This window comes from Rutilus rutilus (assembly GCF_951802725.1).
Source record: "Rutilus rutilus genome assembly, chromosome: 15".
In the NCBI taxonomy this organism is placed as follows: Eukaryota; Metazoa; Chordata; class Actinopteri; order Cypriniformes; family Leuciscidae; genus Rutilus; species Rutilus rutilus.
Window position 1 is genome coordinate 17,154,555 of NC_140220.1, and position 26,950 is coordinate 17,181,504.

Below are 26,950 nucleotides of genomic sequence, written 5' to 3' on the forward strand. Positions count from 1 at the left end.
TGCCTGTCGCTGAGCAGTGCCCCAGGGAGAGTTATGGCTTTAATACGAAGACTGCTGCTTCAATTTTTCCTCTAGCATCAATAAAATGGTCAGCACAATCAGACATTCATTGGCCTCACGTCAGAATGTGTTATAGAAAGCATTCTGGAAGTCGACAGACGGCACAAGGCATCTAAACAGCACATACAGACAGAAATGCTATGATCACCCCCAGGGAAGAATGTCATCAGTTACTCACCATTATATCGTTCTGACCCTTTATTTTTTCTTCTTCTAAGAAGCACAAAATGAGATATTAGGCAGAACTGAACTCTTTTCCAACGCTGGAGTGATTTATAATGCCAAGCTCCAAAGAAAGTTGCATAAAATGATCAAAAGTATATTCAATATTTTCTAAAACAAAATGATAGCTTTTGTGTGATGAACAATTAAAAATGTAAGATATTTACTGATAATCTTCCCTGGACTGCACAAATGCGGAGTGGATTTTTGTGTGGAGTTTTACCTTTTTACCTTTTGTTTTCATTTTTACCAAATGCTCACTTGTGTTCAGTACCTTTGAACACACTAGTCACATGAGGTCTGATGTCTTTGATGGCTTTTGTTTTCCTTTTTTTGAGGAAGGGAAGTCCTATATAATTTCTCCCCACTTTTTTAGACCTTACTTTAAACGGTTTACAAATTTGAGGAAAAGGTTTGAATGCTGGATATGGACACTCACTATTTGAAGATTTTAATAGCCTTGAATGTAAAGTATGTAGTTTCTGCGACACCAGTGGCACCTAGCGGAATTTAAAAAATACATATTTTGCAAGCTCCACGAGTCACACCTCCCCCAGCTCGAACATCATAAATAAAGCTCTTACAGGTCTTGTAAAGACATGTTTCAACAGGTAAAAGTAGGATACTTTTAATGAAATGTCCAACATTTTAGAAATACTTTTAACTGTGTTGTTATGTGTCATGAGTAGGCAATTGAGTAGGCTAACACACTGTCTCTAGAGCACACGCGAGAATCTCGCTTATAATAAACCCATCCAAAATATATTGCACCAGGAGCATTTTTTGATTTTTTGACATTTTTCAACTTTTTGAGGCTTTCTACACTGGACACAAAGTAAACATTACAACCTGGAAAATTTGCCTTTTTAAATGGGTGCATGATGATTTTGTATTAAAGCGTTGTATCGCAATGCCCCATTCACTTTGCGTTCAAGACCTGTTTAATCTTTGAAGGTCTAAATGCAGCAAAATTTGGCTTGCACTCCTGTACCCAAAGCTGAATTTCTTTTCCCATGTAAAGCATCAGCTACATTACAGCTACAGAAGCTGGCTCGGCCTGCTACAGTAGCCACGACCCAAACTCTCGCTATAGGTTGCGTTGGAAAGAGACAGATCTGAGCGGACCACTCTCAAAATTTAGATGGTTCAATGTTTACACTTTTCGGGGAGATAAACCCATGAATGGCATACTAATAGCAGTCAATGAACAATAATCTGGGTTAACAAAAAAAAAAAATTCTTACATACTTCCACCTTAATACTAAGAGGATAGTAGTTAAAGCTTTAGACATGAGATCTGAGGTCTCTTCATTTCTAAAGTTTTAATTTGTTCTAATTTATGGTACCAAGTTGTGGCATATGGCATCAAGTGGATGATTTTTTTAGACAAAAACATAAATGCACAATAAATGCATACATACTAGTTGTAAGGTTTTTTTCCCAGGCTCTGGGAATTCAAGCTACAGTATAGCCCTAGTTCAAGGAGACTAAATTGAGAAGATCTAAGGATCCTGATTCCTACCTGAATGGTTGGTGGTGAGCGCTGCTTGCGGGTAGTGGTGGTTGACAGTGTGGTGGTGGTCTCGATGAAGGTGGTGGACATCTCCGGGGGCATGGAAGTGGTGGTGCGTGAGGGGCTTCTGCTAGTAGGTACATCTCCCACCAGTCTCACACTGCCATTTATCTTGATATTAACATGACCTTCAGCTGCCATGTTGAGAACCTTCAGGCCATTGTAATAGAGACCAGAGAGCTGGCCTTGATATGGTCGTTTGCGGTCATTACCGCCTATTGAGATGGTGGCTTGGGTGTTAAAAATGGTCAGCTGACGACCTGAGGGGAAGACCAGTGAAGAAGGAAACAGTTAGAATGGTTTATGTCACTTTTTTTTTTATTTAGCTAATTGATTAACTTTATCGTTAATGCTTGAGCTTTTAAAATCCAAGCATAGCATTAAAATTAATGTTCTTTATTGACTTCACTGTGAGGTGCTTCTCATGCAAATGTTTTGAGGCAAATTCCAAATGGCTTTTCATATGGTTAGAAATAGAAATGCAGGCCGATTAAAGCTATTACACATTTACAATTCTATATTAAAGTGGGCAAAGGAAGAAAGCTCATCTCATACATTTCAAAGGAACATCATGTTGATTCATGCATGTAGAACCACTAATGGGATTTCAAAGTGGCTTTAGACAGTGTTAAAGGGACTTTATAATCATCTTATGTAGTTTAGGCAATGACCTTTAAACGCATTTAATAATCCAAAGGACTTTAATGGTAAATTTGATGAATGGTCACCGCCCTTTCATCCTTTTTTTGAATGAAACTGTGAAGAGGTGTCAGTCGATTTCATCAACGGCTACAAACACAAAACTGCGTCAGCAATTGAGTCAGCAAAGTGGCGTTTCACTAATATTTCAGCGCCAATTTGTTTTCTTTAGAAACGTGCTGCATTACGGGTTGGGTTTATGGCCTATTCAACCACTAACACTAGCGCTATGGAAGATCATTCCAATGAAAAGTAAAAAAAACAAGTATCATGACTTGTGTTGAGTTCTGGTTTAGATTTAAAGTTGGAGACTAGGAACTATGTACTTCTGCAGTGTTATTCTTGGTTACCAGTCCCTTTAACTGGTCAATGATCTGATGGAAATAACAAAAGAGGATCACAATCCACATAAAAAAATAATAATACGAAAATATTACGTAATGGGAAGGGAAGTAAATTATGAACATTTTAGGTTAATTAGTGGCAAAAGGCTGATCAGAACTGGTTGGACAAAAATATAACGAAACGGCATGACAAGGAGCATATGAACGCAAATTAAAATCAACGAAACCAAAAGAAAACACTGAGGGTCTTGTGAAGGTTACCTTTCTCATGTAGCCAATCTTCGACCGGCCGGGTATATTTGAACGGGATTTTCTTATTAGCCATTTGATAACGCTCAATGTCGCTGTTGCCTTTAAAGTTTGAAAGTTTAAAAGACATCTTAGCACATTGCACATTTATACACTGTTTAAGAAGGTTTAGCCGTGTTTAAAATGATTTAGTTCTTGTTTAGATTTCATTGAAAGGTTAAATTCAGTTTTAAGATTATAAAGCATTTTTATCAAATAACCAACTCATAAACAGTTTAACACATAATTATTTAGAACAAGAATCACGCATCACATTTAGACTTTATGGCAATATACAGACAACTGTGAAAGGGAGACACATACTAACAATTCATTTCAAACAGTATTCCCATCTCCTGCTCAGCAATCCTTAAAATGAGGTGTAACTCTTTTCCCACTGGACATCATATGCTCTTACATTTCAAGGGGCCAAGGAACACTTTACAAACTATTTGTAAGAGAAAGAGTGAATGAGAAAGAGAGAGAGAGAGAGAGAGAGAGAGAGAGAGAGAGAGAATGTGTAGAAGCTCTAAACCTGCTGGGAAATAAGGCTTGTGATGACACAGATTTGAGGAAGACAGTGCATACAGATGAGATCATTACAGCGTGGTGTGAGGCCTGCTGCTGCGGGGTCCCTGGAAGCCCTCAGAGGAGCTTGAATATTCTGCCATTGGACTTTGTTATATTTCTTTCTCTAAACTGAGTGAAGCGTTAGTGCTGTAAGAGAGAATCTAACATCTGCCATTATGGTTGTGCTTACGTCATGCCCAGCTGCTCTAAACACATGCTGCAACCAGCTCATCAAATGTTGGAGATATGTCAACCAGTTCATCAAATGTCAAATAAACGTAGGAGCTTTAATATTTCAAGCATTTGTTAAATAAAAGTTGGTCATAATGAATGAAACGGCATGTTTTTCTTTCAAACTAAAGTATATTAAAAAGATTCTCATCTTTGAAGTTTTCTTCAAAATAAAAGAATAAATCCACTGATTAGTTTTCCACAGATTCTAGCTTAATACATTCTTTTTTTTATCAACACTTGATTGTGGGTAATTTTCATAAACATGATCAATTTTGAAAAAAAAGAAAGAAAAGCTTTTGTCAAAGACTACATCTGGATCAGATTCAGTACGATGATCAAAACATTGATGGAGTAGATCGAGTCCATCAACACCCCTATGGGGTTGGCCCATTTCCTGGGTCGATATTTCAATCGGTAACATTAGGTTGTTTTGATTTATATGCTGTTTATTGTTGATAATCACATTATTTTTCATATGCATCTGCTTATGAGATCCCTAGTTTCTGCTTCTTCTTTGCCTGTGTTTTGATCTGAATAGACTGTACTCGACAAAAACTAAAAACCGTAAAATCTTGTTAATGGCAGAGAAGTGTTTTCTCATGTCAACTAACTCTCAGAGTATTAGTAGACTGTAGAAGACTGTTAGGTTAGGGTTATTTGTAAGGGTTAGGGTTAGTAGAATAAGTTGACGTAGTTGTAAAGTTACTTATAGTCAGTAGAATGTCTGTTGGTGGAGCATCAAAATAAAGTGTTAGAAGATATTAAGCAGACATTCTACTAATACTCTAGTGAGAGTTAGTTGACATGTAGTTGAAAAGTTACTTATAGTAAGAAGAATGTCTAAAGTGGACCATAGAAATAAAGATTTGTAAATTTGTTTTACAAATACACTTCTTCTGTGATTTGCCTGTGACATTTTAATATAACAGGGAATATCATTACAGGAAAATCCCCCCACCATTATGGTTTTATGGTGGTTTTTTTATCATTTTGAAAACTCAACAGCATCTGTACCCACTTACTCACATTGTATGAAAAAAGCTGCATGAACATTCTTCAAAAACAGTAATATATGATAGAATTTTCATTTTTGAGTTCCTTCCTATGCCTTTTTTTTCTCATACATCTAACATAAGAAAAAAAAAATACTTTACAGCAATTCTCTGGAGATGTTGTAATGGGAGAAAAGAAAGAAAGAAAGAAAAAACACCACAGCCTAAGGAAAAAAAAAAATGCAAAAAGGATTTGAAAAGAGCAAAGTTACTCAACACATCTCACTTAGCTAAAGCTACTGAGCGCTGAGTCACAGCGTACCTTCTTAGAACTTCACAAAGAGAAAAAGGTGCATAGAATAGGAGTGCTATTCAGAAACACAAAGGTTCTACAGTGACAGGGATGAGAAATGGATGTGGCCGGTAGCGATTTAAAGCCCTGCTTTTCTTGTGCTCCCCTTTTAAAATAGGCAAAAAAGGGTCTTCAAAGTGAGCTGGTGACTGCTGGCGGAGCAGGGGGGGATGTGGGCGAGGTAAAGGGGTGAGGGTGGGGGGTAATAAGTAGCTTCCAGGGCTGCCAATGCCTTTGATCCAGACGGGCAGCGCATGCGAGCCCGGGGCTGGAGTGGCTTTCCTGGATGGAGGCCTGCATGCTGGAGAGATCTAGAAGAGCTTGAGGGTTTGGACATTCATTTCAGAAAACAGATGCTCTGCCAGAACTTGCTATCTCTCATGTTATTGTGAATACATATTATGATGATCTCTGCAGCGCTTTCTAACCCCCAAACAATGTTCAATGAAAATCGCTATACTCTGTCTATACTTGACACCTTTGAACTACCACTGGTCCGTGGAGATTTCGTAATAGGAATAGGTAGATGTGCTCTGAGGCTCCACCTTCTCTGACGTGGACATCTTCCCCGGTTTATTTCTTCTGTTCAGTCCGTTAAAGTCAGAATTCCGTAAGTAAAAACATGAACATACTGGAGAGCTGCTTTATAGCAAAAATTGAAGTTTTTAAAAAAAAGCATTTAGCGTTTTTGAAAAAAGTTGCCAACCACCGGCAGCATTTTTGATCATTTTCACCAAACTTTCATGGTCCCCAGAATATTTTGTAGTATGAATATCTGAACATGCAATATATGAAAAGAAAGAACAGACCCTCTGCTTTTAAACAACAACAAAAACGTTTTATTCTAGCTTCATGAATTTTTTTTATCAACACTTGAATATGGGAAATTTTCATAAAAAAAGCAACATTTTGAGCAAAAGCTGAGAAAATCGCATTTTGGTCAAAGACTATTTCTGGATCAGATTCAGAATGATAATCTAAGCATAGATGGAATAGTTCGAGTGCATCAACACCCCCAAAGCTTCACAGTCCTGTAGCTCGTCCTGGGTTGACATTTCATTCAGTAACATTAGGCAGTTTGATTTATATGCTGTTTAATATTGATGATCACGTTGTTTTGCATATGCTTATGCTTACATATGACATCGCTTGTTTCTGCGTCTTCTTCGCCTGTGTTTTGATCAGGAGATTCAGTACTCTTTTAGAAGTTGTTTAACAGCGCCCCCTACCTTACAACAGTGAAAACACGGAAAGCCGGAAGTTTCTGTCAAGAGCGGGAAAGCGTTTTCTCACAAATTATGGAATTTTCGGTGAAAAGTGGGAAAAGATTTAAACAGGTAACCCCTTTTAATAACGTTTAGTTGTAAGTAATTTATAAGTGATTAGTTAATGATGAACTAAATCATTTACAAAACATTCATAAATGATTAGCAAGTGATATACTAACATTTTATGTATGTTTTGCAAATTCTGTTACAAGTCATTTACAAGTGATTAGTAAATGATTAACTAATTATTTACAAAACATGACTATGCGTTCATAAATGATTAATAAGTTGTGATATGTTCATTATTGTATATATGTTCATCATTGTATGTATGTTTTGTATATTCAGTTGTAAGTCATTTACTATTGATTTGTTAATGATTAACTAATAATTTACAAAACATGAATGTGCGGTTCATAAATGTTTAATAATTTTTTTTTATATATTTTTTTATGTATGTGGCAATTAGAGGGTGCAGAAAGTGTTGTAAATGCCTTGTATACATGTACAGATAATTTGTAACAGGTAAGTAACAGTGTTCAACACAATGATGTGTAAACGCACGAATAAATCATTTACAACACTTTCTGCATCCCCTAATCTAAAGTGTAAACTATTCATCACTTGTAAATGTGTTACACATCATTCGTAGATTACCACTTCAAGAACCAATAAGGCATAAGATCAACAAATCGTATCTACGAATGATGTGTAACACATTTACAAGTGATGAATAGTTTACACTTTAGATTAGGGGATGCAGAAAGTGTTGTAAATGATTTATTCATGCGTTTACACATCTATAACAGGTGTTGAACACTGTAGTGTGTGCTGCAGTGTAAGTGCTGACTGGTGAGGGTATAGACAGCTGTCTTCTCTGAAACACATGGAGTCTTTAACCACTGTGCACCTGATGTGAGCAAAACATAATAAAAAAAAAGAAAAAAATGTATTAAACATTTATGAAACGCATAGTCATGTTTTGTAAATAATTAGTTAATCATTAACTAATCAAATGTAAATGACTTATAACCGAATCTACAAAACATACATAAAATAATGAACATATCACTTATTAATAATTTATCAATGCATAGTCATGTTTCGTAAATGATTAGTTAATCATTTACTAATCACTTGTAAATGACTTGTAACGGAATTTACAAAACATATATAAAATGTGAGTATATCACTTGCTAATCATTTATGAATGTTTTGTAAATGATTAGTTCATCATTAACTTACCACTTATAAATGACTTACAATTGAAAGTTATTATAAAGTGTTACCCAAACATATCTCATCGCAGTGATCAGATGCTTTCTTAACAAATGTTTTCTCACCGCTGTAATTTTTGTTGTGTTTATTTTGTTAAAGAGAGGAAAGCGTGTTATTAATCTACATATTAATCTAAACAGCGCTCTCAGCAGTGTGAGCGGCGTCAGGATGTTCACTAACAGTATATTCCAGTATAAGCGTTTATATAACTTTACAACACAATTAAAACACAATTAAAAAAGTGTCACATTTCCTCTTCCATAAGAGCTCAGAGCAAAAGAAGAGCTCATATCTGTGAGAGATGTCTCTGTTTCCTCCCCTCCATCAGCACATTTGTGTAGGTTTCCCGCTAGAACAATATCTGAATCACTCCCTTCAGATGGAAGCGCTTTAGTCAAAACAAATGCTGACGTTGTGTCAGTACATCCCCTTTCAGTGCCAGAGATTTGCGGTAGGGGGCCGTCAGCAGATGCTTTAAGCATACAAACATGTGCGAATGAATTCTGTTGCCAGCTCCTCATGACCCATACTGGTGAAGAAGTGAGAAGAGTCTGTTCTTCATTGGAACGCAGTCGAACCTTGGCTATGAAGGTCTCGCTGAACACATGTCAGAATAATGTGTGTTCTGCTGGGAAGTGCTGTGCTGTTCACAGGACATATCTCTGTCTCCATTGAATGGCTAAAGGAAGTTCTCTTTTCACTTATATCTATACTTAGTTTGTTTAGGCCACTGATTTTCATAAAAAATACCCTACTTTTATATCTAAACCATAATGGGCTTTTTTTCAGTTAAATTGACATGTCATGTGTGGTTTTTCTTGTGGTTACCATGATTTACAAATGTAAGAACAATGGTGAAATTTAATGAGCAATTACAAAGTAAAAGTCAAGGGCTGTATTAATATTGTGTCTTTAGTGTGACAAAGTCACTTCATGTCATAAGGTTAAATTTATAAAACACAGAAAAGTAGTAAAGCAGAGTGTACCTTTATCGATTGTAGCATCACCTTTTAAATCTACCGCCAAGGAATTACTGATAGTCTGCCATGATGGTAAGGTAATAGAGTTATTGAAGAAGGGAAAAAGTTCCTAACTTCTCCCAGGAGAGCTTGAGCCTGTTGCTGCCCTTCAATTATCTTTTCTGCCATCTGTTTCTTCCAAGTAAACACACACACAACGGCCATAGTCCATCAACTAAATCCACGTTTTCCACCCTGCAATGCCAGCAGCTAAAGAATGTTATTCTGAAATCACATGAATGGAAAATGCTAATCTCACTCAAATACACTCTGTAGTGAGTATGACTGACTTGTAAAATTACACCTATCTTTTAAGTAAACACTGTTGTTGTCCTGATCTCATATATCAGCCTACAAAACCTGGTAAAATACTGTTAATTTTATTTATTTATTTATTTATTGGATATGGTTAACCACTGATTGTGATTATTGTGAATGAAGGTTTATATCAAACTTACCATGGAAAGGTTTAAGGTTTGACTGGTTATCACAGGCAGTTAGTCCCTGTCGGTCGATGCCTTAACTAGACTATTGTAGGGGCAAAAGCATCATTCTTCATTAACGGCCATTCAAAAGTAGTCTGTATTCTGACAAAATTGTGAATGAAAAAGCAGAAACAAGCAATAGAAGCATTGCTTATGCATATGTAAGCTAACGCAATCATCAAACATTCAAACGCATGTAAATCAAAACTGCCTGATGTTACTGAATGAAATGTCTACCCAGGAAGAGGTATAGGACTGTGCAAGCTTTCGGGATGTTGATGGAATGGATTTACTCCATCTATGTGTTGATCATCATTCTGAGTCTTTGACAAAAATGGGATTCTGTTCTGTTCTATTCTTTTTTTAAAGCAGAGGTTCTGTTCTTTCTTTTGATATATTGTATGTTCTGATATTCCACAACAATCTCACAGCAATTCGTAACTATTTTACAGTATATTTTCGTACTATCTGATTAAACCCCAGTGATGGGTAAGTTTAGGGGCGGGGTTAGAGTTTCTTTTAAAAATTGTGCGTTTTTGTACGATTCAAATTCATAATAATTCCTAAAATAGTTACATTTTCCCGTTAGATCAGGTTGTATATCCATAGAACAAAATATTTTGGGGGCTATTAAAGTTTTTTGAAAATGATAAACATTTAACTGGTGGGGAAAGAGTTACATTTCTTCTGCATTGAAAAATGCTTTGCCCATCATGCTTGGTTAAAACACATGAATAAGCTCAGAGATTACGGGTACACTGTTAGACTTTTCTGTAATTTCTACAGTTATTTACTTTAAATCCCCCAGTATTATACTGCTATTTCTCTTTACAGTAAATAACTGTGATTCCCATTGCATCATGGGAATTTTCTGTGACGTCTAACACCACATACAGAGACTTACTGTATTTTTTAAATTTGCTGTATACTACTGTATTTGACGTAACGGCCTCTCTGGCTGGCACCATTCCATCGTGCTTTTTATTTCTTAATTTTTGCCTTACACCGCGTGTCTACAACGCTGTCTATATTGGACACATTGAAGCGACCGGACCATTAATACAAAATGCAAACCTGTTTGCCCTTGTCAGAAATAGCGCGAGCACTTGGACTCGAAGAACCGTATGTCAGAAATATAACGGCTCATCACTATACACTGTCTGGGATTTTGTCGTGTCGCGCCGGAGCATCCAGTGTAATATCACTGGGGTCTGACTGTCTTTTGTTGGACCGCGCCGTTCGTGTCTGGCCTCGGGAAGAGACGGAATTCACTTCACCGAGAGAGAGACCCAGCAAGCAAGGTAAAAACAAAACAAAAAAACATTCTGTGTGTGTTGACAGGATTGTGCTCAGTTTAACCTATGTTATAACGCTAGCCTAAAGTTACTCGTCAACATGGCGGTAACGAACTTTACCACGGTAAACTGCGCTAACGTTTCATTTTATAGACTTTGTTAGATTATTGAATTGTCGAGTTTAAATATGCCAACGAGCAACGCTTAGTTTACATTAACAATAAATTAACTAATGTGAAATTCTGTTTTGGTTGTAGATAATGTTGGACTACTGATGAGAACCTTTATAGTTGCATTAGTTTGCAAACTATAACATATTATAGTTTTTTTTTTAGTTTTTTTTATAGAATTTAATATTTACTTCCAGTTTTATATGTGTTTAAAGGTAACTGCAATTTGCGCCAGTGACTTCTAGCAAGATTCCGGAGGTAGGCCATTTGTGATATATTTTGAGATAAGTTTGCTGAAATGATTAGCAATATGTGAAAAGTGCTTTGGAGCCACTGGTGCAGACTAGGTAGCTTACAATATCTTATAAAATCTCTATAAAATTGGCTAACTTTATATCAAATAAGTGACCTTTGCATCATGTCTAACTTTATATTTATTACACAGCAAATGAACCAATCAGAAGATGGACCATTTTTTGTGTTCAGTCTAACCAGATTAAATGTATCCAGGTATGCAGTAAAACTTTCACTAATTCATTCATACCAAATCTAGCATTCTAAACTACTTAGGTTTATATTTTTGCATTATTTTGATATTTTATTAGGCAGAAGACTCTCTACCATTGCAGTCCCACCTGAACAGGAAGGTCCTAATATCAGCGCACAGGTGGGTAAACTACTGTAGGAAGGAGAATGATCCTCACACAGTGATTTCTTGCATGTGTCTTACTGTGTATTTGTCTCAAACAGGTACCCCTTCACTGCAGACAAGCTGAAATGGGCTAAATCATCGATTTCAGTCTTTCTCTCTATGGATCTCAGCATTTTTGGACAGAATTTAGGATTTGTAAGTATTAAAATTTAATCTGGCATAATTTAATTTAGTTCTTTTGTATGCTATTTATTGACAAAAGCTGTTTACAAATATATATTCTTAAGTTTTTGTGAAAATAATAATAACAATTTAAAAAAAGGAGGTTTAAAATAATTTGACACTAATATTTTCTCTCTCTCTCTCTCTCTCTCTCTCTCTCTCTCTCTCTCTCTCTCTCTCTCTCTCTCTCTCTCTCTCTCTCTCTCTCTCTCTCCCTCTGTGTTTTATATAGTGTTGGAACCAGGATCTCCTCTGAAGGACAGAGTACATTTGTGTTTGTGGACCAGGGAACATTCTGATGTTGTCAGTCAAGTTCTGAACAGGAACCAATCTTTGGAGAAGTTCATTTATTCGCAAAGGTGGACAAAAACATTGTGTTGGCTTTTTAAAGATTATTTTGATGATGACTTTTACTCCTATGCTGTAGAAAAGTTGGAGGAGTAGACAGTCAGACATTGATAATAATAAGAAATGTTTCTTGAGCATCAAAGAGACTTCTTTCAAAAACATTAAGACACTTAAATACTTCTTTTGGCCACCAGTGTACATGAATCCAACACATTTTTGTAAATAAGTGCAATTATTTTGAAGGTGGGGTTATGTGTCATGTATTGTGAAAAGAACAGTTTTTTTGTCCTGTGTTGGACATTTCCTTTTTGACTGCTTAAAAATGTATTTATATTCTGCAGTTTTATGAATGTAATGGTTGATATTTCATTACAATATAAGCTAAACAACCAATGACTCTACATTCATTTTGTCAAATGCTAACGTTTTGTTTATGGTTTTATGTGTGCAGTGAAGGACAGCACATAATGTGTTAATTTAACACGTTTACACATCTTTGTGCTAACCTTTCTGACAAATTTACTTTGTTAAAATCATTAACACAATGAATGAGTTAAAATTAACACAGAAAACGTTATCCCTAAACTCACCCATTCATGTGTAAAAATTTCACACATCATTTCCAGCATTGGACTGTTTATGTTGTGATATATATGAAATGTTTTAAATAAAAAATAATATTTTGTGATAACTTTGTCTAATTGGTTTGTATGTCAGTAGTACTTATGTAGGATAAAAATAAAATTAATCATATATCAAAATTATGAAATCTAATTTATGTTTAGTACAAATATTTTTTTTATTACAGTAGTGTACTGATTAGCTTCATTTTTACAGTAATGCACTGTATTACACAATTACAGTACCATACTGTAAAACTGAAATACGGTTTGGTACTGTAAATCTTAATTACAGTAACTTACTGGCAACAGTGTTGCCAGTAAGTTACTGTAAAAAACCCTTGAAAAGTCTAACAGTGTACCCTGGATATTCTCACACCATGCCATGGCAACACAGCTGTGAGGATCTGGTAACAGTTTATTGAGCGAGACAAGAACGCAGAGCAGAAGGATTTCAAGTGCTATTCAGTCGATGAGTCTGAATCCTAGACTGTAATTACTCAAGAGATGGCACAGCCTTTAACAGAAGAATTGAAATCAATAATTGTCAAATTAAAAACATTGAATGTCCTGCATAATACCAGTGTTTCAGTGTGTGTATGCGTATAAAAAAGAGACAGTGAATTACCAAATCTGCAAATGAATGATGGATGGAGGGAGTCAAGGAGTTAAATGTCATCAGAGGCAAAGCTTTACTGAAATTTGGAGAAAAATGTATTGGCCTTTTAATATCGAATACTTGTCTGATTCAAAGCTGTGGGGTTTAATCGAGGCCAATATGTAACATCATTGATTTAATTCAGGGGAGCAATAGGTCTTGATGATCAGCGTAACTTAGCTGCACTGTACTGCTTTTTTTTTTAACCAGAATTCCACTGCACATGACACGTGGTTAATTCTACACAAAGATAAAGAAATAATGAAAGAAATAAAGAAAGAAAGAACTTGGATTTATGGAATAACTGAATGGGCACATACATGTGAAACCTTATATAACTCAACAAAAATGCATGGAATAATATATCCAGCAATACAGTGCACTCAAATTGATGGTCCATTTTAACAATGACTTTCCTGGACTTGTCATGATTCTGCCATCTAGTCTTTAATTCTTTAATTCTTGAGGCAGGATCATGACAGACCCATGTTTTGTGTACAAGCACATGGCCATTTGTTTGGGCCATGTGCCTGTGTTGTCTCGTTCTCTTGCCCCGCCCCCTTGTTATCCTCGTTTTGTCATTATTGCTTTACCTGTGTCACCTGTTGTTATCATTAGTCTCCCTATTTAATCCCCTTGTGTTTGCTGTCTTGTGCTGGTTCATTATTACATGCTATCATTCATAGTGAGACTTTGCTCATCTCTGTGAGTACCCTGTCAAGAGTAAGTTCTGTTTCTGTATTAGCTATTTGTTTGTAGTCAAGTTATGTCAAATCATAGTCTAGTCATTTGTTGTCCTGTCTTGTTTTGCCCCCTCGTGGGCTTTGGTTTCCCTATTATTTGCATATAATAAACCGTGTGCTGTGACTACTGTCTGCGATTGGGTTCATTCCCTTCATCATCCTTCCTACACCATAACAGGACTAAAAATAATTTAAGAATAATATATATATATTTTTTTTTATGGTATGGTACCTAGATAAACTGAGCTACTGGATAATACATGCAGGCTGAATTAGACATACATCATAGTGATGTCAACAATGTAGCATACTAGATAGCTTACTAGAAGTATAGATGTAATATGGGTGGAAGAAACACAAACACAAACAGACAGATGAATTAAAAAGACAAATTGTTCAGATTCTACTCTTTAACTTTTTTTTTTGTTTTTTTTTTTGTTTGATGAGTCATGTTAATATGGCAGTCTATCCTCATTAATTTCTTATTTGATACATGGTTCACAGAACATTATTTCAGCAAGGTTATGAAAAATATGTGGTTTATTCTACGCTAAGTAAACACCAGTTCTCAAAGCGATTCTGTAGAGATCCTGTGTAAAAATATCCCATCATTTAAAATACTGCTAGATGCCACGAGGAATGTCTACTGAATGAATGTTTCACATAGACTACATCATTATATCATTACATCATGTCTCTGAGGCTAATTTGAGACTGAATGATGCAAGAGCTTCAACAGAAGCCACTACACACCTCCAGATGCTGTGAAGGTTTATTTATCCATTTACACAAACTACATGTATTGAGTTTGACCATTTAGGACATTTCAGGCATTATATTTAGCTTTAAGTGTGGCTAATAGTCTGTTAGGAAAATGGCATCCTATCTCTGGCTCTTTGTCAGTGTCCATAACAGATCCAGCTTGAATAGTGAGCTAATGCTGTAGCAGAATTAGCCTGTGTCCTTTTTCCTGCCCCCTTCGCCTGTATGTTGGCCATTTTAAGGCTATCTCTCTTTAGAAAGACCTGCCATTGAATACAGCTTGAGTAACCCTGACGAGAGCTGCTCTCTAATTGGACGAGAAGTGCAGGGGCCAGATATCCCACGGAGGGTGCCGAAGCAACAGAGACATCAAAGTGGAGGACACAGAACCCGAATTAATTGAGTGTGAAGGGTTTTCGGTTTTTTTTTTTTTTTTTTTTTTTATAGCGTTTGAGGGCAGTATTACAGCATGCCCTATTTCTCCATGTAGCTTGAGCTTCTATAACAAACCTCTGCTGTATTTGATGAACTCATTTGTATTCATCCATCATTGCTTGCTTCCTAAGTCTGAGAGTCACAGATACACAGAGGTCTGGGGATCATTCTCCCACAGCTGCTGTATCTGCCACAATACTGCCTTAAACCTGCGCCCTACTCTTCCCTCTGCCTTTCAAAACCTCTGAAAAGCAGCTGGCCAGATGTCATGGCGCTAATCGCAGGGACAAAGGCAACGGCTTGGCCTGCCATTGTGCACAGGCCAGGTGCCCAGGCTTGATTACTTCCACATATGGATATTTCTGAGGACAATTAAGAAAGAAACGCAAGCCAAGTCGATAGAGTTAAGTGGCATTTGCTTTATTCTTTGCAGTGTCCTTTCTTTTCTATGCCTTTCTCTCAGCAGAATGGAGATCAGTGTTATAATTATGAACACCTGTTCCCATTTCTGAAAATTTGCATGCCTTGAAACATGCAGATTATGAATTAAATGGGCATGAAGATATGTTGTCCTGTATGGAAGCTTGCAGCTTGCAGCTTCCCGCAAAAGCTCACTAACAGATTTCGCCATATCTCGTCGTCTCGATTACAATATAATCACATTTAAATAATTTCGTTTCACACATTCAACTCATGCAACAGGGACGTCGGCGACTTCGCTTTACAGAAGGCGTGCCTCTAGCGCCGTTACAAGCCACACCCACTCATTAACATAGAATTTGCATGCAGGTTGTCTTTGAAAATGAAAACGAAAATGAAAACTGTGAAATAAAAGAGGAATTAAAATGAAAACGAAAATTTACATTTGAATTTGAATTGTGTCACTATTATTGCGTGAGCATTAATAAAGAGCTTTGTAAAAACTGTATTTGTAGTTTCTTTTTCACGTTTGGCTTTTCATTTTAATATTGGAAGTCGTGCCTCGAGACTGTAGTGAAAATGAAATGTAAAATCACCAATTGCATTTTATTTTTCAATTTGACAGGGATGATGCACTGTCACCGTGAAAATGAAATCATTTAATTTTAATTCTCAATTTTGTCACATATTTTGCGTACAGTTTTCTGTAATGAAATCGTTAATCTGGTTTTAATTTTCATTTTAATCATTTAATTTATTTATTTAAATTTGGCAGAAAATGCCTTCCATAGTCCTTTGCCTTACACGCCTTGATTTTCTTGAGAGCACATGATATCCAGTGGGTTTAACAGTAAAAACTAATTTCTCTTGAAGAAACTTCACTTTGGTTAGTAAGCAGGTGTTACCTGATGGAAAGTGCTCGTTGATCGGCCAGTTGTCCACCTGTAAGGTGGCGTTTCCCCCATTTCTTGTGAAGCGCACCACATGATATTTCCCGTCATTGACATCTGTAGTCAACTCTTTGACGCTGATGTCCACTGTACCGATGTTGAACGTTACGCCCACCTTTCCTTCTTCCTGGAACAGAAACAACACAATCTTGTCAGTCTAGCAATAACAAACGGCTGATTTAACTTAGCGCAAAGGGATTAGGGATACAGTACATTGATCCGATACCGAGTCTTGATATTTGTCTGATACGGACCTTTTGGATCAGGTATCAGTTAGATAGAACTGATCCAAAATCAGATACTGTGCGTTAGCCATAGTTGTTACTCTCTCAAAAAAAAAAAAAAAACCTACTCAGATGGTTTAGTGTATTATATTTCAAATCTTCTGAAGCCATTAAATCAGTTTATTTGAGGAACAGACAACATATTAGGCTGTTAAATTTAAGTTCACGGAAACTCTTTTCCATTCAGCATCTTCAAACAGCATGTCACATTCATTTACATGTTAGCATGCAAAACACTCTCCAATGTTCCCATTATTATACATAATCTGAACATAAATGTTTAAAAGGACTGTATTTTGCTGGAGTTGTAGTTCTTGATACCAAGTGTCTGTTAGATTATACCACTGACATATAGGACTTAATACAACTTGTGATTTACAGAGCAAATGGAATTTAAAACTCTGATGAAAAAGGCTCAGTAAATCTATGTTGCTTGCTTTAAGTGCATAATCATGGTACTGGGATTCAAATATGCGCTTTTGTGCCGGTCTGTATTTGAGAATCTGTGTTTGTGTGTATTTCTTATTTTTTACAATGACTTATTGTGTAGTTAGTAGGGGTGTAACGATACTCTCATGTCACGATTTGACACATATCACGATACTGAACTCACGATACGATATAATTGCGATACTCCAAGACATATGATAAAAGGTTAAAAAAAAAATTAACTGTTGATTAAAATGCTAAATTTTATATTACATTGTGGGTGTAAATGATTGGCTTGGACTTGGTGCTGGAAACCCAATGCACAGGACAATAGTGACACCAGAATAAAAATATTCATTATTCTGAAACGGAAAATACAGAAATAGTTTTAGACAAATATGCTTGCACTCTGTCACTGACTAGATATATTTAAAATAATGTAGGACACTTTTTACTGGTAACATAAGACATTTGGCATTTTCAGGACCCACAATATTCCCCCATTGCATTATTATACATTATATTCAACATTATATATTTTAGTTTAATGTAGTACTGACACTAAAACTCTTAAAACTTAAATTTTTTCCTCACACAGTAACTTTTGTTTTGGGTGAACTATAGACAATACATATTGTCACTATCCACGATACATATTGTTGCATTTTTGTATTGCGATATATTGTGACACGATATATTGTTACACCCCTAGTAGTTAGTGAGGTACAGCACTTTTAAAATAATCAAGAAAAACAGTACTGATTTTGGACGGTCCTCTGTATCTGCAGATACTCAAGACTATGATATCGGTATCAGACACACACACACACACACACACACACACACACACACAAACATATGTATATCAAACATCCATAAAAAGGATGAAGGTGCTAGCTTAATTAACAGGAAACATTTGCATGTTAAAGTGATCCACTTTTAGAAACCTCCTCAAAGATGCTGCCAATGAGAGCACGCAAATGGATTTGGATGCCAAGGCTGCTGTATTTTTTCTTAAATCCAGTAGATAAGAATGAGCTGCCAACAGGAATGTGGGGCATGCACATAACGATGACTAAGGCACTTCGTACCGACCTACTGCAAATTCACAAACATATGCTCTTCCACCTTTCTCATATGTATCCCACATGGTTCTTGTTTGGGGACTCTTCATAACTCCCCGATGGACAATCTTTCCCCATTGTCTTTTGCAGTTTACTGGCACTATCTGCAAAGTCAGTTTCACTGTTCCGAATTCATGTTCACATAGCCATCACAAAAGGATTTCAAGGCATGCCAGACAAGATGGAGTGCATTTCCTTTCTTATATCATTTGTTTTAATCCCCACCAGGACTCTTGAAGGTGTAATTACCTGTCCTCAAGGCTTGGCACAGAGGAAGCCATTTTTCAAACAAAAATGAAGGTAAATAAATACATGGATGTGCTGTACTGAAGTGTATGATAAATTAATCTGCCACCACACGCTTCAGCGTTCACTGTTCCCCAATGTTTTCTGAGCGCCTCAAGACTCCCAGCATGCTCCACTTTCAACGAATGTAACCTAAGACCTGCTGACGAGGGCTAAATCGACAATTAACATCGAGGTGCATGGAATGATTTTAATGAGAGGTGTACCATGAGTGTTAATTTAGTGAATCCAGACCAAAAGCCGAAGAATGATTCATTAATATGCGCTCTCCATTAGAGCCAAGAAAAGCAGTGCAGTACACAGCAACCTGATCTAAGAGTCTGTTTAAGCTCTCTGATTGCAGATGCACTATGCCTGGCACAAATTCTGCACATTCTCATAGAGTAACAGCTGGATGGGCAGGACCATCTGATTATTAGATATCCTAGTTCAGATAGTTTCTGTTGTGAGGGCTGAAATGATAACAAATGAGTCAGGAGGCTTCACTACAGATTTCTCTGAAGACAGGCCTCTCTTTCTAGCTCACCGATTCTGTCTCAACCGCAAGCAACATTTGCTCAGTTTAAAAAACCTAGAGAGCTGACTACCAGGCATAAGCACACTCTAGACGAAAATGAAAGAAATGTAATAATGCTGCCTCCTTAGAAACCTCGTATTGGTAAATTCTAAGGCAGCCTATATTGCATCCTTTGCGAAGAAATTCATTGTGGTGATTTCTATGAAAAAAAGAAAAAGAAAAATCCAAGATGGCAGGTAAGACCTATATTTATATTTATTATCTCAATATTACAAGTTTGGTACTATGGTACTTTTTAATGGTTTTACATTTACTTTTTAATGTCATGTTAGCTGACACCTTGGTCTGGTTGTATTGTGTTAGTTTAGCAAAATCATCAGCTGAAGTGTATTGCAGATGTTGATATTTATACATGAGTGTAACTACGGTTGCAGACACTCAGTCAACTTGTTCTTGAGTATTCACGGACCGGCTTTGATTGTTCCAATATGGCGGACAGCTTTCATATAGCTTTTAAAACTCATTGAAACAGCCACTGATGAATCATAAATGTATTGGTATCAATGGGTAAGACTATACAAATGTAAATAAGTTCATGAATAAACATATGATACAAGTTTCATCCAAAGCACTACCATAGTGTTTGCATTATTATTAAAGTAATTTGAATTCTAAGCAGGTCCTCAACCCAAGCACACGCTCTACACTTCACCACATGGTAACCCCCCAAAACACTAACATAACAGAAAATTTTAAATACCAACATAATAGAACATTAAACATTAACAAGTCTCTCCATTTTCTTATCTTGCTAAAAAAAAAAAATTATCAAACTTAAAATAACACTTTATTTAAACATTTACTCTTACAATTCAGCCCCTTTGCAAAGCATGATGGGAAGTGAAAGTCCTGTTTGATTGGGTTACTTGATTGAAACATGTTATTTCAAAATGAAAACATCAAGTTAAGTTAAAGAGTAACTGTTTCAAATCAATTTAATATGATGTACAGTAATCACATTTGAAACAGAAACCTGATACAAAGGTGTTAAATTATTGAATACGTGCCAACTGCAAGTTGAGTCTACCAGAGCTATTTGGCAAGTGGAGTTTCTGCATTAGTTGAAGTGCTCCAAATCAGTCACAGTAGGCAGCTCACTAAGTTTTGGTTCCCTACTTGCATTTCCAGACTGGCGTGATTGACATTTCCAATTACACTGCAATGGCCCACAACATTTCATTGTCTTTTCAAAGAATGGGATGGTAAAGGTAAATTTTATTCTAACGAAAATAAAACCATTCACAATGATGATAACAATAATGACTGGATATTGTTACACACTACTATAGTCAATTTCAATTTCCATATTCAAGCTATTGAGCAGCATTAACACATCATGGTAAGACAGCACACACTATATTGCTTTTTTCATTCGAAAGGGACCAGCACACAAGACTGATGCTTGTTGATTTTTGCACTTTCTCTGATATAATACCTGATGTCTCACAGATGGCGGCAAACGTTTAGAAGGTTATTGCAGAATTTCACTGCGACCGAGAGCATAATGTCTGGTGTTTCTCCGCCGTGGGTGGTACCAGGGTAGCCAAGAGTGATAAAAGTAATTTGAGTTGCAGCAGGAGCCTGCACTGATAAAGAAGGGCTCTATCTCTCCCCCATGTAATGTTCACTGACACCAGTAATAAGCTACACAATCCAATTCTGTCTCTCCGATCAATGGCTCCAACAAAAAGTCAGCCCCAGGCATCAAATCTCTCCCAGAAAGCCTCTATCGCTGTGGCAGCCTGCAGACAGAAGCGAAGTACCTTGATCTCTTGGCAAGGGACTGAACCATATGCAACCACCATCATCAGTGTAAAGAAAACAGAGGGCAAACAATAGCCTTCAAACTTTATACAGCAAATGTTTATGTTATAATTAGAACTCTTTCAATTGCTCTGTCCGAATCCCAGGACGATTCCCCCTGCAGTTCTGCATTCACATTGAATCATTTTGCTCAGAACTGTGGGACGTTTGCAACATCAATGTTCTAGTGCATTTTTGTGCCAGCTGTTGACCACTGTAGCTAGATAACAACTCAGGAATAGATGCCAGTTTCACAAGTTTGTTTCTCCTCTCCCTCTTTTTTTGTAATAAAATAATTTTATTACAAAGTCTTGACATACACAGATCAGCACTTATGTCTGTCTGCCAAAGGTACAAAGAATGCAAAGAATGCAAGGCTCGCCAAAGGTCATTTCTGCAGAGACAAGCACCAATGAGCAATGCATTATGCTGTAATAGGCAAATTAACTGTAATCAATACATTTTCATTTCAGCAAGTAATTCTGGAATGAAAGCAATGCAACCTTTCTTGGTGTGCAACCAAACTCCGATGTCAAACAGACTGGAGCAAAAAAAAAAAAAAAAAGCAGAATGTCTGAAAGCAGAATGTTCTATTCCAGAATGATCATAGGTACTTTGAAATAATATGGGATAACAGACCAATCTCACATAAGGCCAAAGGGTGTCCTTCACTAAACATACATAATTTGCATGTGAGATCAGCGTACAAACGTTAAAAATTTTTTTTTGGAACAACCAAAACCACACATACAAAAAATAATACATATATACACCAGTTAGTTCCAGTCTTTGAATCTGATTGGCTGAGAAGCCTTCTGGGAGTGTTGATATTTCACCAGTATCAGACCGGGCTGCCCCCGATTAAAGATTTTCCAAGTCGACTGATAGTCGTTCATTTAAGCCATTAGTCGATTAGTTGGGGGAGAAATACTAAACTGTAATAATGAGCATTTAAAATATAAATGAAGTGCTCAAGCGTGCCTCAGCGACACCGGCAAACATTGCATGAACTTTTCTGAGATCGTCATTCAGTCGACCACTAGGGGACAGTCCTAGTATATCAGCACTGGGAACGTTAGGGGTTGTTTACATGACACCTTTGTCAACTAAAAACTGAAAACTGAAAACTTTTTATCCGTTTTGGTCATTCATTTCCATGTCAACGGCGTTTTGGGGGCCTAAAAAACTCAAACTTTTGGAAACGGGATTGAAAGTGTAAGTTTTAGAAAACAATACCGTTATTGTCTCCATGTAAACTACAAAAACATGAATTTGTGAAAATGGTGAAGTCATGGGCATGTGTATTACGTGTTCAGTCTATAGATGCGTAGAATTTCTTTACAAAGTGACATCGCCAACTACTGGCCTGGTATGCATAATACAGCGTTTTTAGTCATTTTCACGGACCTGTGTGAAGGGGGTTGTTTTGACAACCTTGTCGTCTGTTTCCATTTTTAGAACATCGTTGTGGTGTAAACCTTAGAGGTTAAACACAAGATATAATTTTGGTTTAATTAATCTATTATTCATTACTAGGCAAATCGTTATAACTGAGGGCAAAGTTACGTTTTATAACTTCATATTTTTATTTAACTTTAATGATGTCCAAGAGTTTGCTTGTCTATGTCCTACTGTACAAACTTCTATACTTGTATAATGGCTATTATTGTTCATTAAATATTATTTTTCAATAAATACAATTTTATATAAATACCTGGCATTGAGAAACAGTGTTAGTGGACTGTCTTTATCATTCAGGAACAAAACAAGGTTTTAAACAAGGAGATTATTTGAACTTTGCACACCACCTTACGAGGCTTAACCGACAAACAACACGGCACCGGGGTAAAAAAAAAAAACTGAATCAGACGTTTCACTGCATAGAGATCAATGCATTGGCCAGTGCTGACACCCATCATGTGAAATCCACCATTGAAAGGATGCTATTTCATCCGCAGACACAGACATGGCAAACTCAATTACTTTCATGAATTTATGACTTGACCTAGAGAATGAAAGCTCTAACAAAGGCAGGTAATCGCACACGTTCTCTCTCACAATCCTCTACTCAATAATACTAACACTAATAACTTCACTGGAGCAGCCCATGCCATTGTTGCTAGTTCTAAAGTGATGTTTTAGAATTCGTAACGGAGACTTGGGCCGATCTGTTTGACTCTCAACAAGAGGGTTTTTAAGACACTCTGCAATTATTTCGGCCTACTTGTGCCATCGAACTGTTGTATATAAGCAATATCACACTTGCAGTCATGAATCTATATTAGTACGGCTGTGATTCGGTCATAGACAATCGTACAAACTCTATGGTAAAATGTTACCATAATCACGTTCATCTGTTCCGGAAAAAAACTAAACACGCTTTTAGCGTCACTCACTGGAAACGTGCATGACGCAACACATTTTGCGTTTTGCAAGATGATGCCACATGTACGTTTTTCCAATGAGCCTGGGCTGAAGGAAATATATTTTCTTTGCGTAAGGGAAACAACCATGCAACCTTTGATGAGGGCATCCAGTATCAAATACATAACTAATCCTTGTGTATAGATTTACATAGGCTATCTACATGACCTAAGGGGTAAATTTAGCTGAGGTTAGAGCTCATCAAAACAATATCACTGCACATGCAGGAGCTGAATCGATTGAATGAGATTAATGGCCTCTCGTTTGAGTCAGGGCCAAAGAACTGAGGGCCCTTTCCGCCAGAAACACTAGAGTGATTTTGTGATATTTGAAGGGTGGCAGGAACATTTGTAGCATTTATTTGGAAGTCTAGGGTCCCCATCATTAGGGAAAGTGATGACCCTGTCAAGACCCTCCTGCACACTTAATTCCAACATTAAAGTGATAGTTCACCCGAAAATGAAAATTCTGTCATTAAGTCTTACGGCTTTGGAATGACATGAGGGTGAGTAATTAATGACAGAATTTTCATTTTTGGGGGATCTATCCCTTGAATATTACAGCATGAATGGAATAGCAACATGCCTGCATATTTAAAGCAGAGACTTTTGCATAAACGTCGATAATGAGTATAAATGTGTCTCACAGCAGAGGCAACAATGGATTTTCAGTATATTTTTAAATGCCATTTTATTCTTATAAAACAAAGAAGAAATAGGCGAGACAGGGGTATTGTAACATGGGTTGACACTGTCATTTTAAATACATAAATTAGGTACTGAGATGAAATCCCTATCATACATGACCATCATCCTTCTGAGGTGACCATAGAAGTTGGACATTTATATGTACAAATATAAAGGATTTACACAATTAAAAAAATATTTTGAGGCAGAAAAATCTACATTTTTACCTGTTACAATTCAAAGATAAAAGATAACTTTCAAAACAATGTTTATTAGCAGATTAATTTTGTAAAATTATGTTTAAGTTTGTAGTAAATAATACCAATGCATGTCTTTTTAAATATAACCTAGCAATAAGCTAATTAAGTAATACAATTATGTGAAACTACTTTCCTCTCCATTCATTATACACTTCCTCAAACTTCCTCATCCTCCAACAGTCTGTGTGATCTCTGTACTACTAATTTCAGGAGAAGTGCTGCAAGGCAGATTCTCCATACCATATACTCTGAGTCATGCTAAGCAGAACAAAAAGTCAATACATATTCATACAGGGCCTTCGTTAAACCAAACCCAAAATGAGTGGAGACACAAATAGAAAGATTTCTGCAGAGTCTGTCTGAATGTCGACAGCAACCCTTCATTCCTTATCATAATAGAGACTCTACAAAAATGGGATTTAAAGGCACTTTCACTTCAGTGTGAAAACAACCTTGCTTAAATAAATGTAATTTATAGGATATATATATATATATATATTACATGCCTTACAAAATTAGCCTTCAACTCTTTGCATGAGGAAAAGAGGAGCAGATGCAAACTGATTATGGAGAGTAACGGCTTAGACTCACTCTTTGCTCAAAGTCAAACATCCAATCTTCACTTTGATCTTTTTTTTTTTTTTTTTTTTTTGGTCAGAGTTATTAAATATTTACCTTGCACTGCCTGTTGTTCCTTCTGCATGCAAACAGGAAGACTTCTGGAAATGTTTCTTATTTTTAGCATGCTGCAAAGCTAACCAGGGTATTGCTTTCATCTTTTTCTTGCTTAAAGACACTATAAGATGATGACTGCAGACTCTTTCCAGCGGTAACATATTTCTTTTTGAAACAGGAAATATACAGGACAATACAACATAAACAAAAATCAATGAGTTAACTATTAAGTCTGTCATACATAAGGCCCTATCATACACTCGACGCAATGCAGAGCCAGGTGCGACGCAAGTGTTTTTTGCTAGTTTCAGCCTAACGCAGTTATCATTTTCAAGTCCTGCGCCACGTTGTTTAAATAGCAAATGCATTTGCACCCATTTGTGCGCCCATGGGCGTGCTGGTCTGAAAACGAGGTTCAGGTGCATTGTTGACACGTTGCTATTTTGAGACAACTGAAATAGATGAAAGAGTTTTTTTTTTTGTTATTTAAAGAGCGTGTTAGTAATGTGCGCCTATAGGTGGGTCCACAATGCGCGTACACTCTGCTTATTACACACGCAGGGCAGCACACAAACATGCCAAATATTAAAAATAAAAGGATTACAGTGTAAAAGATTCATATTGTATCCATAAAGATATGGTGGAATCCGGCTTGTCCAGTAGATCTAAGACTTTAACCTCACGCACGAGCAGATCCGTTTCCTAGCTAGAGAAGCGTTCAGTTTTTCCGCTTGCAAATTCCACCTTGTTAATAGTGAATCCGCCATAGCGCGAACGCAACTGGCTTTTAAAGGGAATGGGAGATTCTGACTGTTTTTTTGCACGTTACACCCAAAACACACCCATTACTCATTAAGAGAATAGGGACAACCCTTTTAGACCATGGGCCAGGCGCGTCGACCATTTTCGCCGTCGTTAAACTAGCAAAAGTGGATTCGGACACTTGCGCCGTGCGCTTTAGACAATGTGCTTAGATCATTAAAATAGTGGCCATAGATTTCAAAAAGTATCTTAATAAATGATAAACTTATCATTCAAATGATTGGCTTATAAAAAACTATCCACAGAAATTTCCAGAATTTGCAGCTAATGCTAACAGATAGCTCTGTCCAGACCTCCTGGGAAGTAATCACTGGTGTATACAAATGTCACCAGCACCTCCACGGTTGATAAGGAAACACTAGATTCTGTATTACAGCTTCTCTGCAGTACAACTAACACACTGATGCCCTCTGCTTTCTCTAGGGACATAGCAGTAATTTCAATTACTCTCTCAAACAAATCAAGCCATGTATGCAGCAATGATTTATGGGCTGCCTGTAACACACTTAAGTGTGAATAGGCTATGATTTGGCTTCCTACTAAGAAGAGGGCCACAGCTTGTGCTATGCCGATGAGGTTGGCTGGCTCATTGTGTATTAACATGTATGTAATATTTCAATCCTTATGTTTAAATTTTTTTTTTTTAGGTGTGACATCTTAAGATCTGTCCAGGGACAGCAGATGTAAAATAGCCTTTGGGCTAATTCTGGCACACTGTACATTTAATTATGTATTATTAGTGTGCATTGTCCCTGTTAAATAAACCTGAAATAAATAAAATAAATAAAGCAGTGGAGCAGTCGTGACCTACAGCAAGGTTTTAGTTGACATGGTCTTTGTCTCTGTCTCTCTCAATACAAATCAATCACTGTAATGCCAACAACCCGGTCACTTTCAAAGC

The 26,950-nt window shown here is 36.7% G+C and overlaps 1 protein-coding gene across 1 annotated transcript in view; it reads right to left on the reverse strand.

Annotated features, from left to right (window-relative positions):
• The window catches only part of nrxn3b (neurexin 3b), a 523,467-nt gene that overhangs the window by 47,805 nt on the left and 448,712 nt on the right, over positions 1-26,950 (reverse strand). The window contains 2 exon segments of the mRNA XM_084433352.1: positions 1,805-2,115; positions 16,615-16,786. Coding sequence (XP_084289478.1) covers positions 1,805-2,115; positions 16,615-16,786 — 483 coding nt within the window.